This window comes from Antedon bifida, chromosome 2 (assembly GCF_963402885.1).
Source record: "Antedon bifida chromosome 2, ecAntBifi1.1, whole genome shotgun sequence".
Taxonomy (NCBI): Eukaryota; Metazoa; Echinodermata; class Crinoidea; order Comatulida; family Antedonidae; genus Antedon; species Antedon bifida.
The window spans coordinates 5,285,805-5,303,295 of NC_136227.1; the positions used below are offsets into that span (position 1 = coordinate 5,285,805).

The 17,491-nt window shown below is 34.8% G+C and overlaps 1 protein-coding gene across 1 annotated transcript; it reads right to left on the bottom strand.

Annotated features, from left to right (window-relative positions):
- Positions 1-5,366: 5,366 nt before the first annotated feature.
- On the bottom strand, positions 5,367-17,435 carry LOC144835987 (solute carrier family 35 member E2A-like). Its single transcript, XM_078691146.1, has 8 exons — positions 17,304-17,435; positions 16,522-16,988; positions 14,754-14,889; positions 13,648-13,896; positions 12,719-12,772; positions 11,599-11,671; positions 7,962-8,092; positions 5,367-6,768 (listed from the first exon to the last, which is right to left on the bottom strand). Exons 2-8 carry the CDS (start codon positions 16,964-16,966, stop codon positions 6,570-6,572), a joined length of 1,287 nt encoding a protein of 428 aa, XP_078547272.1. The 5' UTR covers positions 16,967-16,988; positions 17,304-17,435; the 3' UTR covers positions 5,367-6,569.
- Between the last annotated feature and the right edge of the window lie 56 nt (positions 17,436-17,491).

The window sequence follows — 17,491 nt, forward strand, 5'->3', positions numbered from 1 at the left end:
GTGTGTATGTCAAGAGAGTTCAAATTATTATCTAGTCTAGATATTATACATTTTGTTTATTTAATACTGGACATTACACTTGGTTGAATCAACAACATTATTATAATCACCAATTGATAAGTGAAGATAATAATTATAAACTGTTTAATAAATATTAATATTATTATGTAAGTCTATAATATTTTTATTGTTTTTAACTGCTTTGTCTGTGTGCGGATGTATCAAGTCTGATGGCAATTAAAAGTGAATCACATGGCGCACAGGAAGTGACTGACATTTGGAAAATCCAGTTTTGAAATCTGAAAGTGATATTGACTTGTCGTTTACTTACAAAGGTAGACATACACTGAGTTAAAAAATAGACAAGAAAATAACATTTTTAAGTAGAAATTAACATTTTAAAGTACAGAAAAGAAGAATGGATTGCCATAGTTGGGTTCTTGGACAACCGATTATGCTTCTAACAAGACATGGAATACACGGTATATTAATGTATACAAACAGACAAAATGAACTGGCACACCGTATAAAGGAACTTTTGAACTGCTATGAAGGATCTTCTCTCAAATATGGTCTTGGCGATGTCAATTTTGATGACCCTGCGTACCAAGCCTGTTATGTGTTTCTCTATTTTCCCGTATTATGCTATGGTATCTTCGACAGTCTACAACAATTCTATCAAAACGGTAATTTATACGCACTATTTGAAAATGTTTCACTTCGTGGCTGTCTTAATGTCTGCGCTTTGGGTGGAGGACCCGGTACAGACTTGTTTGGTGTCAGGATGTTTCTCAACAGTAAAGGTCACGAAGATATTCATATTACTGCAACAGTTCTAGATAGACATCTTGATTGGAAAATTGCTTTTTATTGTTTACAATCAAGTTTAAATCAACAACAAAGAAACCTATCAGCTAACTATCTTCATTTTGAAGTCAGTCAGTCCATACTACATGACCACCGAAAAGCAATATCGAAGGCAGATCTTATAACATGTAGTAAGTTTATATCGGCTATAAAGGCACTACCTCGTTCACAAGAGACACTCAGAGACCTACTAAACCATGCTAAACCAGGTGCATATCTATTCTATTTGGGAAATTCAAAAGGTGGAAACACAGAGTTTTTTAGTTCTGTTGCTCGACAGGCCAACTTTTTTGAGGTTGCTACTATTGATCGAGGTGAAGAGAATCAGTATCAGCTACCCATGGCAGAACAATCTATAAAAGAGTTGTCCCAATTGTTTGACTTCAGGTCACAGCGTAATCTACGAGTAAAATGTATGTTATGGCGAAAGAGTGCTCAGATACCTGTACAATATTCACAAGGCACGTCGTCCGGTTCAATTTACAATTCATGTAGTGACTGGAGAAATTCCAACATCATTAGGCAACAAAATACTTCCGTTGGCCAACCACTTACCTACCAAATGACCGAAAGACCACCATATTGGCAACAAAGACCACCATCATACCACCAAATGACCGAAATACCACCAAATTGGCAACAAATGACCGAAAGACCAACAAATTTACAACAAATACCACCGCATTGCCAGAAAATGACCAAAATACCACCACATTGCCAGCAAATGACCGAAAAACAACCGCATTGCCAACAAATGACCAAAAGACCACCGCTTTGCCAACAAATGACCGAAAGACCACCGCATTGCCAACAAATGACCGAAAGACCACCACATTGCCAACAAATAACCGAAAGACTACCAACTTGGCAACAAAGACCACCGCATTGTCAAAAAATGACCGAAAGACCACCAAATTGGCAACAAATGACCGAAAGACCATCAAATTGGCAACAAATTTCCGAAAGACCACCAAATTGGCAACAAAGACCACCAAATTGGCAACAAATGACCGAAAGACCACCAAATTGGCAACAAATGACCGAAAGACCACAAAATTGGCAACAAAGACAACCGCATTGCCAACAAATGACCGAAAACCCACAAAATTGGCAACAAAATCCACAAAATTGGCAACAAAGACAACCGTATTGCCAACAAATGACCGAAAACCCAACAAATTGGCAACAAAAACCACAAAATTGGCAACAAAGACCACCGTATTGCCAACAAATGACCGAAAACCCAACAAATTGGCAACAAAAACCACAAAATTGGCAACAAAGACAACCGCATTGCCAACAAATGACCGAAAACCCAACAAATTGGCAAGAAAGACTACCACATTGCCAACAAATGACCGAAAACCCAACAAATTGGCAACAAAAACCACAAAATTGGCAACAAAAACCACCGCCTTTCCAACAAATGACCGAAAACCCAATAAATTGGCAACAAAAACCACAAAATTGGCAACAAAGACAACCGCATTGCCAACAAATGACCGAAAACCCAACAAATTGGCAACAAAAACCACAAAATTGGCAACAAAGACAACCGCATTGCCAACAAATGACCGAAAACCCAACAAATTGGCAACAAAAACCACCGCATTTCCAACAAATGACCGAAAACCCAACAAATTGGCAACAAAAACCACAAAATTGGCAACAAAGACCACCGCATTGCCACCAAATGACCGAAAACCCAACAAATTGGCAACAAAGACCACCGCATTGCCACCAAATGACCGAAAACCCAACAAATTGGCAACAAAGACTACCACATTGCCAACAAATGACCGAAAGACCACGACATTGGCAACAAATGACTGAAATACCACCACATCATTGCCAACAAATGACCGAAAGACCACCAAATGACCGAAACACCACCGCATTGCCAACAAATGACCGAAAGAGCACTAAATTGGCAACAAATGACCAAAAAACTACTAAACTGGCAACAAAGACCATCGCATTGCCAACAAATGACCAAAAGACCACCAAATTGGCAAAAAATGACCAAAAGACCAGCAAATTGACAACAAAGTCCACCATCATACCAACAAATAACCGAAAGACCACCGCATTGCCAACACAAGACCGAAAGACCACCATATTGGCAACGAATGACCGAAAGAGCACTAAATTGGCAACAAATGACCGAAAGACCACCAAATTGGCAACAAAGACCACCGCATTGCCAACAAATGACCAAAAGACCACCAAATTGGCAAAAAATGACCAAAAGACCAGCAAATTGACAACAAAGTCGACCATCATACCAAGAAATAACCGAAAGACCACCGCATTGCCAACACAAGACCGAAAGACCACCATATTGGCAACGAATGACCGAAAGACCACCAAATTGGTTACAAATGACCGAAAGACCACCAAATTGGCAACAAAGACCACCGCATTGCCAACAAATGATCGAAAGACAACCAAATTGGCAACAAATGACCAAAAGACCACCAAATTTGCAACAAAGTCCACCATCATACCAACAAATGACCGAAAGACCACCAAATTGGCAACAAAGACCACCAAATTGGCAACAAATACCACCGCATTGCCAACAAAAGACCGAAAGACCACCATATTGGCAACAAATGACCGAAAGACCACCAAATTGGTAACAATTGATCGAAAGACCACCAAATTGGCAACAAAGACCACCAGATTGCCAACAAATGACCAAAGCTGACCACCAAATTGGCAAGAAAGACCACCAAATTGGCAACAAAAGACCACCAAATTGGCAACCAAGACCACCAACTTACCAACGAATTTCAGAAAGACCACCACATTGCCAACAAAAGACCATAAACATACAACTACCAAAAAATGATCCATCTATTACTGTACTAGCGTAGATCATACCAGTACTGTAACAACGGCATACATGACAACAACATTCCAATTAACAATTGTATTGATAACAAGACAAGCAAAGTCTGAAGCAAATGGACATTCCTCTACAGCTAGTAACTTCCAAATTTCTAATGGTATACATAGATAATCAACATTGTAAGCAAACCTGGCCGACAGCACCGTTGCAGCGAATAATGTTAAAAAAACTTTTTATAATTGTGTTACGAGCGGTCAAGACAGTGCAGAGGAACCGTAATCCATCGCCGTAATATCTTATCAATCCTCACCTGCTCCATGGTTCTGTTGGTAGTCTTATCGGACAAGGTAATTCCATTACATTAAACATTTTCCATATTTTGTATTGTACATATTAATATTTCAATATATACAATTTGAAACCATGTATTTATTTATCTAGTTATTAAAACAATAGACCATTTGCCGTATTTTTTTAATTTTAGAAATCAATTTTGAAATGTTATTAACAATTGGTAGTTTATCAATCATTCTTCAATCTTGTAACACATTCTTCCTGAAATGAAAACAAAATAACACATTGATAAAAACATAAAGATGAGAATTATGAAAACATTTCACACCAACTGTAGGCTACTTTACAGGTTTTCCATTAAAATATTGGTATTGTAACAAACAAAAATTACTTGATTTATTAATAGTATTAACCAGGTTTCTTCGTTGAGTATTTAAGAAACATTTGAAATTAACTAAATATTCAAGAAACTCAATATTCAACGTTGAAGTCAAAAGCTAGGCTTAAAGATGTATTGCCCCCACCCCCCCCCCCCCCCAAAAAAAAAACATGACTATACGATTCATTACATCAGACTTTGAATAGGTTATTTTGTTAATAAAGTTAATCACTTCTGTAGAAAAAAAAAACAGGAAAAAATAAGGTTTTCAAATTAAACCAAATCCCATTGGCTGGCAGCCAATTTTACTATTTTTTTGCTTTAAATTAAAGTTTTTTCAATCCAATTTTTGGTCAAGGTGGATAACTAATATGTGACATTAAAATGGCATATTCAACAAAAATTTAAAAAAAAACATTTTTGTTGGGGACAATATATCTTTAAGGGAGTATGTTATGGGTAACAAAGGTATATGAAACAGTTCTAATGTATTCTGTGGGAAGCCATAAACACAATGATCATAATAATGCTAGGCCTATTTATAACTTTGTATCTGAACTTTTGTTTACGCATTTTGTGTTTTTTGTGTGATTTTGTATGATATATATATATATAGATCTAAATATGAATTCTTTGGCAAATACATAGTACAGTACTAGGCCTAAATCTACAATAAAAATTGAGGGCGCTATAAAAAAATCACTCATGCATGAAACTTAAACCAAGAGTGATCTGCTGTGAATGATTGAAATAAAAATGTTCAGCATTGTTCAGTCACAGGCATAATATAGCCCTGAAGCGTTTTTGAAAGGGGAATATATAGCCCCTGTGGGCTAGTAAATAATCTAGTCCTAATAATGCGATGAAAATTAATGGTAAACAACGATAAGAAGGACAATTCAACTGTGCAACTCACTTTTTCAAATCATTTAATATTAAAACATATTATTTATTATACTTTATATAATCATGTTCTAGTTCACATAATTCTGTATAGTCGCCTAACATGCATTGTTTTGCGGTATTTATATTAAGTTTACTAAAATCTTTTATACAAATATATTTTGTATTTATACACAGAGAATATAATAAATCATTTTTACAAAAAGTAAAAAATGTTTCTAAATTGTTTCGTTAACGGCACCCTATTGAAAATATACCGTCAACCGTGCATCAATGATTGTCCATACATGCAAAAAAGAGTAATAAATTAAACATTAAAATATTGAAAACATTAATTGAGGTATACTATTGATTAAGACATTAATGTGGTGTTACACTTGCCCAGCAAGTTATTGTTTCCAAATGACATGCAGTAATTCAGGATCCAAAGTATTATCCATCGTCCTTCGGATGAAATATTCAGCTGTTGGTTCCATATACATATTGTACAGAGACATATCAGTTAATAAATATTGGTCTTATAATTGTCAAAAAGTTGATCTGTCCGTAATTTTCATGCAATAATTCAAAATTTCAACCACTGCCCTTCAGATGAGACTTCAGCTGTTGATTCCATATGCAAGATAGACATATTGTACAGAGAATAAGAATCGGTCTTGCGTTTGACGAAACAGTTGATTTGTCGTGCAAGAAATCTGAATTCAAATCAGGAACCTGAGGTTGAGATTTTCGACACTCCAGGCATATAAAAAAAACTAACTCAAAAATGTAAACATAAAATATATACAAAAAAATATAGATATATTTTCGTAAAACTGTTTAAAATGCGAGTTATTTAGAACTCATTGAATAAGTACTGTAGTTAAGAGGTATTACACAAGGCATGTGTACAATGAAGTTGGGTCGGGAGAGATGGCATCTGCATGATTCATCTTGGTAAAGAATTCAAATTAACCGATAGTTGGTTATCGAAAGGTTTCATTTCATTTCATTTCATTCAATTTTACAGAAAAAAATTAACTGAATGAACTGAGGATCCCCAAGAAAGTTATTAGTAATTCTTATTAGGTAGTAACACAATTACTACCGCCTAACAACCTCCCAAACCCCACCCTCCTCCCTAAAATAAATGCATGCACACCCCTAAAAACAGAGACAATCAAGAATTGAAGTGAATAAACATTACCATAGTATTGCATATCACTTAGTAGTCATAACAAAATTTAAATTGTTCTTATAAATAAAGTTTCAAAAAACCTGAAATTTTAAAAACTAAACCTCTTGTATCTGATGTTTAGTCTCCTCTGCAGCTGCTATATGCCGGTTTTGTTCATAGTCTCTTGCTCTGTTGTATAGCAACACACCTATAACTACAACTATTGTACCTAATCCACTCAAAAGGGTGACTGGATTGTTGAAGACTATTACTGACAGCCATATAAGGAGTGCTCTTTTTGCTGTATTTGCAACACTATGAAAAAAGTAGAAAATACCTATTTTAAACAATATAAATCACTGATTATTTTATTGACAGGGCAAAATCAGCATAATATTGATGTTGTAAGAAAACCTTGGGGGAAACGAAAACACAAATTAAAAGAAAACATTGCAAACCAAAGTATTTTTCATTCAAAATAAAAATCAAATTACTTTTGGGAAATTACACAAATAAATATGTCGTGAGGTGGTTTCCCGAATGATCGTAAAATCAAAACGGTACTGGGTATGACCAACTAGCGTTCTTGTCACCAACTAGTCATCCATTCATAGAAGTACTGATGTAGTAGCCTATCTGTACGGTGACCATAGAATGTGACCCGAGACATGACTAACTACGACTTTTAGTTGATAGAAGATTGAAAAAAATGTTGTTAAGAAGAGATGTACTGTATGTGGATGTTTAATGAAATTATGTCAATAATGTTTACACACTAGGCATATTAATACTAGTAATGTTTGTTAGTATAAATAATTTCGAGTTAAAAAGATATAAGGAAGAAAAGCAAAGAGACTATGGAGCGGCTATTCCTGAATATACAATACTAAGTATCGTAGTTTTAAATTATAAATTTTAGGCGATCTTGTCAAAGGTCAAGCACCTATAGCCTGCCCCGTTTCGATATTCAATATTGAACTTGACCTGACATGGTTCCATGGTATCTTTATATGAAAATGGTAGAGTGGATAGAAAAAAAACAAAATTAATAAAAAATTTACCTTAAAATGGTTTTGAATTGAATCAGTGGCTGTATGTTCGAATGAAATGCTTGCCCACGATGTAAGTGATGCAGAGTTTTGTGTACTGTGTATACTAGTGTTGTAGTAGTTGGTCATACCCAGTACCGTTTTGATTGTACGATCATTCGGGAAACCACCTCACGATGCTAATATGTTAATATGCGGTACACCAATGTATATTAGTTCTGAAAAGAACTGTTGAGTTTCTTGAAGTTTCAATCAATATGCTTTGATCGTCTCACTCCTGACAACGATCAAAGCATATCGATCGAAACGTCAAGAAACTCAACTGTTCTTTTCAGAACTAATATACATGGTGTACCGCAAACTTTATATTAACATAATAGCATATTTATTATTTGTGTAATTTCCCAAAAAAGTCATTTGATTTCGCCATGCAAACCTTTAAATAAAATATGCTATTACCTATGGGTAACTGGTGATATTCTACCCATTAGGGCATAAGCTGTTATGCTTTGTAGATGAAACACAAACCCATCCATTACTAGTGCTACAACGAGTGTTGGACTCGGTGGACCGTCTTGAAAGGGAATTCCCTGCAAGAAACATATAAATGAGAATCATTATATTGAATGTAATTGTATAGATATGAAGTAATTTATTGCTGAGGACTGATCAATAGGGACTTTACGAAACAGGGTGGTTAGAGGACGACAGACATCATGTGTTCGCTAGAGCGTAAAATCATATACAGTTGACATAGCCGTTTTATTAGTTACGCACCCGGCCTTGCACGAAAAAGACAACCGGCAGTATCTCTCTCCCTCCCCTGGCCCTGGTGATACAGCATAAGCCATTTTAATAAAAATGTTATTTCGTTAAATTAGAAGTTCAAATATTATTAGCGTTTTGAAAATTCCATGTTTAAGTGTAATTTGAACTGTACATTTAAGGTTATATGTACATCAATTCTAGTCTTTTTCCGTAAATGGGAAAATGACAACTTTATCATCCTCAAAAAGTAACAGAATTTCACACTAAACTCCACTTCCTTTGTTAAAGCTCATACATAAATTATTCATGAGCACCGTCCTGTGGTTTCCTGTCCTGTTTCGTAAAGTCCCTATTGACACCAGTGGTTTGCAGTACAAAATACATGTAGACTGGATGCTAACAAGTTAATGGTAGGTGTCTAGCTAAAAGCATGCTGGTATAGATGCCTGTATTGTTACTTCTTTACAGTATTCACATTGAAGTACCATGCGGGAATATAACTAAATTGAAGTTAAAGATTTAGAACAATATGATAATTAGACTTGACGTACAAAACGGTATCGCCCACATACTGTACCATAAGTGGTTTGTTTTAGATACGTACTCTTTCATGCATATCTGGTCAACAAAAAAACAAACCATCGATCAATAGACAGTACCATCTTCTCACTATTGACGATGAGTTGTTATCAAAATTTACGTCCCCTACGAATTTACTCGTCGAACCAACTTATTTTAGAGAGAATGGTTAGCGTTTTAATTAATTTTAATTAATCTGTTGTAAGTAATTTGTTGTTGCTTTTTATATATATAAAAATATTTATATATCTGTTTTTGTTCTATGTATTATGAAAGTTGAAGAAATACAAAATAAATAAATAAACCGAAACATTATGAATATGATTACGTTTGATATTGATCAGGGCCGTAGCCAGGATCTGTCAAGGGGGGGTTTGGACACTAAGTATTTGGGTCACTGCCCCGCGCCACCCCAACCCGGTGGGGTCTGAGGCGAATTTTGTTAAATGACACCCCTTGATGGCCGGAAATGGTACTCTCGCCCATAACATTCATGATAAATGGCACCTCTAATTGGCCGGAAAAAACACTCTCATGCAGCTGCTATCATTGAACAAAACGCGTACTTTTTTCCTCCTCCTCACACACGTGGACTATTTAAAGGACGATAACATTTGTTGCCGTATCTTAGATGCGCGTGCCCTGTGTGCGGAACCACCGCCGATTGTTTGATCATTCACTCGGTATTTTGTTTTGCGTTCAAGTTACAAGCCCCCCCCCCCCCCCCCCCCAAAAAGCACAATTTGGGTGAGAAGGCAAATTCAATGCTTATTATAGAGCCAGGGGCGGACCCAGGGGTGTTTTCCTTGTGACCCGGACAACACCCTTAAATTCATACTAAATGTTGTTTCTGCCACTAAATTAAAATTGAGTTCCATTTCATCGTATACAATATCCATCCGGACCCGGAACTTGATAGGCTTAGTCATAAAGTAGTTACAGAGTTGCAGGGCATTTTATTATTGTTGAAGGTTTTGATATTAGCCTAATTGTTAAAACGACCTTCACAACCAAAATATTTCTTTGTAATAAAATTTATTTTAAATGGAACGCTATAAAAATAATCCTCTGCTTCATCAGAGCATGAATACCAGACAAGAACGTATCTTTATTACGTTTTACTATCAATCCATTTTCATATCATGCAATCCATTTTTCAACAATATAGTAGTATAACAATAACATTTTGATTGAATAGTGAGGGATTAGTTACAGTTTGACTTTGAATAAACCATTGGTAATTTACTGAAAATCCAAAATGAGCTTGTGTTATAATACAAACAATATTATTCAATCAAAGAAACGCTCTACTACACATGCTACACATGAGAAATAGATGTCGGTCGATAAACTTCTGACGACGACTAAAACAACGACAATCAGCTAAATGTTAGTGATTTTATTTCATCTCTGGCTTGTTACATTTTTCATGACACATTACCGGACTTCCCCCTCCTCTCGCAATGAACTACAGTACAGATCTTCCCTATCTAGGCTCGTGTATGTAGCATACTATGCTATTCACAAATTACCCACACCTCACAGATTACCTCTAATGGATCAATCATTCACACATGAATTCAAAAATTCATCGACAAACGAAATATAGCCTATATTCATTCCTTTTAAATATTAGGCATATTGCCAAGGCTAATAATCGATTTGTCCATAATTATTGCGTTTTGCCGGGGGTTTTCATAATCTAAGGCCAATTTTTAGGCCAAATCATAATTGTGCGTATAGTTTTGTATTTCCGATGCGTGTAGTACCCTATTTATCTTCATTTCCGTACGTTCGTAAATATTAGGCCGAATTTCCGTAGTAATTTATAGACGTTCCGAAATTTGAACCGTGTCATACCGGTAGCAGAGTTTGCTTCTTTCATGTCCTATCATTATTTTCTTTGTTTTATTTGAAGTGTGGTTTAAAACAACACTTTTGTAAAGTTTATAGTGGATAAATAAAAATGAATTTTTGGAAATTGTGGTTTTAACATCTGACTTTATTTAGCATTTTTAAATGAATTAAAATTCTAAATTATACAATTTAACCTTTTGCTCAATATATTTATAGCAACAGCTTCATATTTTTTGTATAACTTTTTAAAATTATTATTTGATAATTAATTTACATTAATTGAGTACAGTTATTAGAATGTATTACCGTACCAAAAGTACCTTCATCGGGGACTTCCATGTGACGTTCGCATTGAACGATAAAAAATTTATCATGAATTTTATGTGCGAGAGTACCATTTGCGGCCATCTAGGGGTGTCATTTAACAATTTGCTTGCTCAAATACTCAGTGTCTACAGCCCTGGAGTCTTTGGGCAACCCTCTTAAAATAGTCTTGCGACTGCCCCTGATAGCTCTATCTATATTTATTTACAGCAATTTGTTGAGGAAACTAAATATATCAATGTAAATAGGTGGTATTGATACAGTTGAGTAGGCCTACGTATCGGCTGGTGGTCTAGAAAAAAATAATCGAATGCTATAGGCCTAATGTAAACTACAGTACATGATACCATAGATATTATAGTGTAATATATTAAATTCACTATAATCCTCTATGATGATGATGATGCATTATACTTCATAGAACAGGGTTCACTGTAAAGGGGGGTTCGCCCGAACCATAAAAACCCCCCCTGGCTACGGGCCTGTTGATACTATGACGTTATATCATTCCAGAGAACCAGTCGGCACAGATCTAAAACTAACCAATATATTTCTTCATAAAACTTACTAGAAAGAAGTACCATGAAGGTATGAGAAGACACACAGCTGCAGCACTTGTGTAAAATTGAAGTTCAGGTGGACTAAAAAAATAAGGTAAACAATTTTAATATTTAGATGTAGTGCCTGTAAAAACACACCTAACAAACTCATCAGTAATGGATAAAACAGGTCTTTTAAATGTACAATATTATTTTGAATGTACAATATTATTTTGAATGTACAATATTATTTTTATTGTACAATATTATTTTGAATGTACAATATTATTTTGAATGTACAATATTATTTTGAATGTACAATATTATTTTGAATGTACAATATTATTTTGAATGTACAATATTATTTTGAATGTACAATATTATTTTGATTGTACAATATTATTTTGAATGTACAATATTATTTTGATTGTACAATATTATTTTGAATGTACAATATTATTTTGATTGTACAATATTATTTTGAATGTACAATATTATTTTGATTGTACAATATTATTTTGATTGTACAATATTATTTTGAATGTACAATATTATTTTGAATGTACAATATTATTTTGAATGTACAATATTATTTTAAATGTAAAATATTATTTTAAATGTACATATTATTTTGATTGTACAATATTATTTTGAATGTACATATTATTTTGATTGTACAATTTTATTTTAAATGTACATATTATTTTGATTGTACAATTTTATTTTAAATGTACATATTATTTTGTTTGTACAATATTATTTTAAATGTACATATTATTTTACTGTGGTCCCACCTTTATTATCATACTCTGTTATAAATATTATATTTTTAAGCATAGTATTTTTTCCTCTAATTTATATGTTACAACGTTAAAAGTAGTTAATAATAAAAACATTTTCATTATATACATAAAATGATTGATTTTGATGTTTTTAAAACCATATTTGCATTCGTTATTTTACATTTCTTAAAAAAAAATTACTTTAAATATATAAAATAAGTAACAAAATGGCAATAAAAAGACGACAATTTTTTATTAAAAACGTACTTTTGACAGTTGTTATTATTCTATAATGTTCGTGTTCTTATTTTTTTATGTACAATACAATAAAACTAAATGAAAAGTGTAACAAATAAATATTACCAACCTGTATTTATAACGAGAACCACTTAAAAGTTTCTTGGAAAATACATTTTGTAAACTGAAACAAAAAGTTTGTCATGGTATTTGAAATTTTGTTTAACCCATAAGATAGGATCATCGCCCATTTCAAGTGTATGCATAAGCAACGAATATAAGTGTAAGTCATGTTAGTATTCAAGTAATTGTTCTTTTGAATGACCTAAAGTCAAATAAAAATCGTAAAACTTACGTTTTTTACTCTAGCTTTCGCTGGTCAACGTAAGTTTTACGATTTTTATTTGACTTTGGATCATCCAAAAGAAAAATTACTTGAATACTATACAGAGATCAAGATGAACCTTTTTACTAAAGTTATGTTAGTTTGCCAAACATCTGGCTAGTAAGAATGGGCTAGCTAATCTCCATTTGTGGGCTAGTGTGTTAGCATATCTCCAAATCCCACCACCTGGCTAACATAAGCATGTTGTTTTTTAGTTATAACCCTAAAAAACCTATTGTGAGACGAGTGGTTAAGTCAGGGGTACTGCAAACCATAGTCAAAACAATCGACACCATGGTTCTGGTGTCTTCGGAAAAGGAATTAAAACTGGAGGTCCAGTCTGGCTCGTGTGCACGTATAAAGGACTCATTTCATCTTGCAGAAGAGTAGGGGGTTGCCTCAGTGTACTGGTACACTTCAGCCCATATTGATTTGGGAAAACTATAATTGCAGCTATACCACATAAATATTGTTGTGCATTTCAGCCCAGTTAGACGGCAAGACACATCAATAAAAGGGAACAATCTCTGTTTAAGCCACAGGGTTGTCAAAAGCCTCTGTGAAAAAGTGGTCAGGTTGAAACCTTACCGACCGAACTGGTGGCTACGGCCCTGCACAGGTTATTCCAGCCCAACACACATTTATATCTATAAGCTTTACTATATTATACTCACCAATCAACTAAATTTGTTAAAATCGCAGCACCAAAACCAACAGCAGTAAAGCTTAATTCATAAGCACTGGTCAGGGCTAGGCCGCCCATGACTGGTAGCAGTGACAAGTTTACCCACATACCCGTAACTTCACCCAGTATTGCACGTGCTATAACTACGGTAAACAGTGGAGCAGTACTTTTGATTGTCTCTGTAAACGACACTGCTATATTCTTTAATGCTACGAGGCCTAGTACAACTGTTGCAAACCTAAATATAGAATGAGTGAAAGACATTAATTGCTTTAAATTGTTGGACAGGACAAGGTTAAAGATGCAGAACTACGGAGGAAGATCATAATGGAACAATCCTATAGAACGCTCAAATTAGTTATGGAAGGCCAATGTACCAAGTACTGCAATACTGCACATAGAAGCATGGTAGGCCAATGTAGTATAACCAGTGATATGTAATAGCCGAAGGCTGGATGGCAATCTTTTAATGTTATCGCAGTTCAAAAGTGATTCTCCATGGAGAGGGAACCAACAAGATAGCGGCTGCAATCGACCAATCAGATATGCCCTACGCTGTACGCACTGCTACGCCTGTGTTGAGCCTATCTGCGTGAGAACGATTCGCCGCGCGTTAAGCGTATAAACGCGAACGCATTCTATATGATTCTCGTTATACAAAAAATGCTAGATTACCAAGAAATTATTCAATCCATTGCTATTAACAATATATTTAATTTTATAAAAATTTCTTCACTGTGCTTTGGCAAGAATATGTGTTGTAATTTATGTGGTCTTAATGTATTATATTAGATTATTATTTTTTATATTAAATAATGTTTTTGAACACATTTACGGCCACCATCTTGTTGGTTCCCCCTCCTGTTGGAATCACTTTTCAGTCTGGAGTACGCCCTCTAGCCTTCGGCTTACAGCTCACTGAGCATAACTGAACTAGTGTACACAACACTTTCAATTAGGTATGGAAGGCCAATGAACGAAACTCAAGTACATAATAAATAATGATAATGAATTTTCAATAATATTGGAGTTTCACCTTCAGTAGTCTATTATTAGATGACAAAAACATAAAACACGTTTTAAAAATCAACTTACCTCATAATTCCTAAAAACAACATATTTCTAATAAAACCAGGAGGGCGCTCTTCACGCGATTTGTGTCGATATAAACAACAAGGTATAAACATTTTGATAAACCCACACACAGTTGTCATGACCATCTGGACTGACCCTGTAAAAGAACAATTAATAACAGATGTTTGGACAATAGCAGGTAACAGTTCAAAATGACCATCTGCTAACAATAATAATACTGTATTAATAATATTTATTCAGCATATCAAGAACATTATACAGTATAATATATAGGCCTGAACAGATTAAGCATGCTTGCTCCAACAAAAACTATGAAAGATGTTGATGGGTATCGAACCCAGGGCTCCAGTTCTTTAGGCTAAAGCCTACACCGCTTGGCAATACATTTGGCTAACTACAGTATCTGTAACTATGGAGGACCTGTTTATATTTTAAAATGTCAACAGGTTTCTTCAATACTGGTGTTGGTATTTTGCAGCTTAATTTTTACTCAAAATAGAAACAGTTTTACATTTGGTGATAAATTTGTGTTTGGTTGTATATAATCAATTATCCAAGCCAGTGACTTTCTGAATTGAGGTCATGCATTTGGCACACAAAATCTGTAATTTATTCCAGTAATCTGGTAAAACTGGCTTTGGGAGAACACTAAACAAAACAGTTATTTAAGGAGCAGAAAATGTAGTATAAATTTTATTTATATAAAAATATATTTTTTATTTTAAATACAACTGGTTTAAATCTGATACAACATTGCGAATCTATTTCAAATATTTGTAGTGAAAAATGAAAGTTTAAAATATCTACAGGTATAATCTAATATTAATAATGTAACTAATATTCTGTTGTTTTGCATTATGTAGGTTATCACATTAAAGGTCAAATAAGAAGGTCAATGTTAAGCTGTGATTAGACATTACAAATAGCTCAAGGTCAAGGATGAATAGGATGTGTTCACACACTAGAGTTCAGCATGCATAAAATGGATTTAAAGGTAGGCCTACCCCAAATCATTTCAAAGTTATGCACTTGTCAATTGTATGGCCCACTATACAAACCCTGGGAGAGGTGCGTCATTTGCAAATAATTATTGAAGTAGAGGGGCGTCAAAAAACCTAGATGGTACGTTACATCAATGAACAATGGTGTGTCAATGTCCATCACTTTACCATCTAACATACTGTATCATAAACAACATGGTCACAGTGCGTCAAAATGGGTGTGTCATGGTCACCTAAAGATAAGTAATATTTTTTAGACACGGGGCATCATATGGTATTCATAAGGCATGACGCACATCAGACAAATGACGCACTTCTCCCTGGGGTCGTATAGTGGGTCATACAATTGACAAAGTGCATCTGAAGAAGCCATTCTACTGTACATAGAGACGTAAAAAGAGGATGCGCGACACTTGCGCATTATGTGTGTTTGGCAGATACTGTATACAGTAGATCTGCACACTCTTTTGAATGCTCTTGTTAAAGGTACACTTTCCAGAGTATAACAAACAAGGGCCAATATATGCTTTGATTCTGTGGCCAACCTCTATCTGGGAACTCTTCTATTAATGGGGACATCCCTAAGGGGACACTTTTTTGGCTCCCCAAAGTGTTATAAATTTTAGTAGCACATTATCTATTATTTTAGAAAATGTTATCTGTAGTTTCTTTTTATTTGAGATATAAATTTATTATTGATAATGATATTTAAAAAAAAAACAAAGAAAACGAAAAACAGAAAGGTCTGAAAAAAAAACACTACTTACCTAGCATTCTAGGTTCCCCTCCTAAGGTTGACAAAATATACTTATTCAAGAAAAGCGTGCAAAAGCTAAAAAGGTACCAACATGCTAAGTAACCAAGCGCCGTAAATGTCATTAAGTTATCCCTGCTATGATGAAGAGAGCTCTCTACAGTTTTGGAATGTAATTGTAAAACAACATCTTTATTCGATTCTCCTATATGATTTAGCGAATCTACTGCCCTCTCTAGTTTAACTGTTGATAACGAGTTATCTGTATATTGTAGTTTATTGTTAAATTCACCATTCATTTCGGCGGCATCCAGAGCATCGCTGGATGTGGAGTGGTTGCGATTACGTGGCGTCCTTGTGGTTGGGTGTCTATGATCAGCTTCGTGTTCTCGGCTCTGCCTCTCTAATTGGTACCATGCGGCACCGGAATCTCCTTGTCCTCTTTGGAAATGGCTCATTTTGATGACTCCTGATTGTTAACTGAAAAAGTATTTATTTAAAGAAAAGGATCTGAAGAAAATGCTGGCATAAGAATCAAAATTGTAATCAGTATGATTTGACTATTTCGAAAAGCCTCAACCATTACCCGATCTTACTAACTTGGTTACCTAGGCCTAGCATACTACACTAGCTGTGGGCTAGGCTAGGGAAAGCCTGAAGTACACACACAGGCCCCTCCTAGCTAGCTAACTAGGCCTAACTACCCTAGAGCTAGGGCCTAGTCCAGGCTAAGCCTTTTTAGGCTCTCCGGCCTGACAAAAAAACACATGCATTATTCTTCACTGAATTAGTTACCTTTTAACCAAATAATCCTACAAATTATTGGCTTAGAATATAAGGGAAAACTTAGTCTAGGTAGCCTGAACACACATCCCTACTAGGCCTATAAAATGATTTTTTTTTTCAGGCCATGAAAGCAACATTCTAGTCGAGGCCAGGCGAAGCAACTCGTGTCCGTTTGACGTACACGACTCTACTGCCGT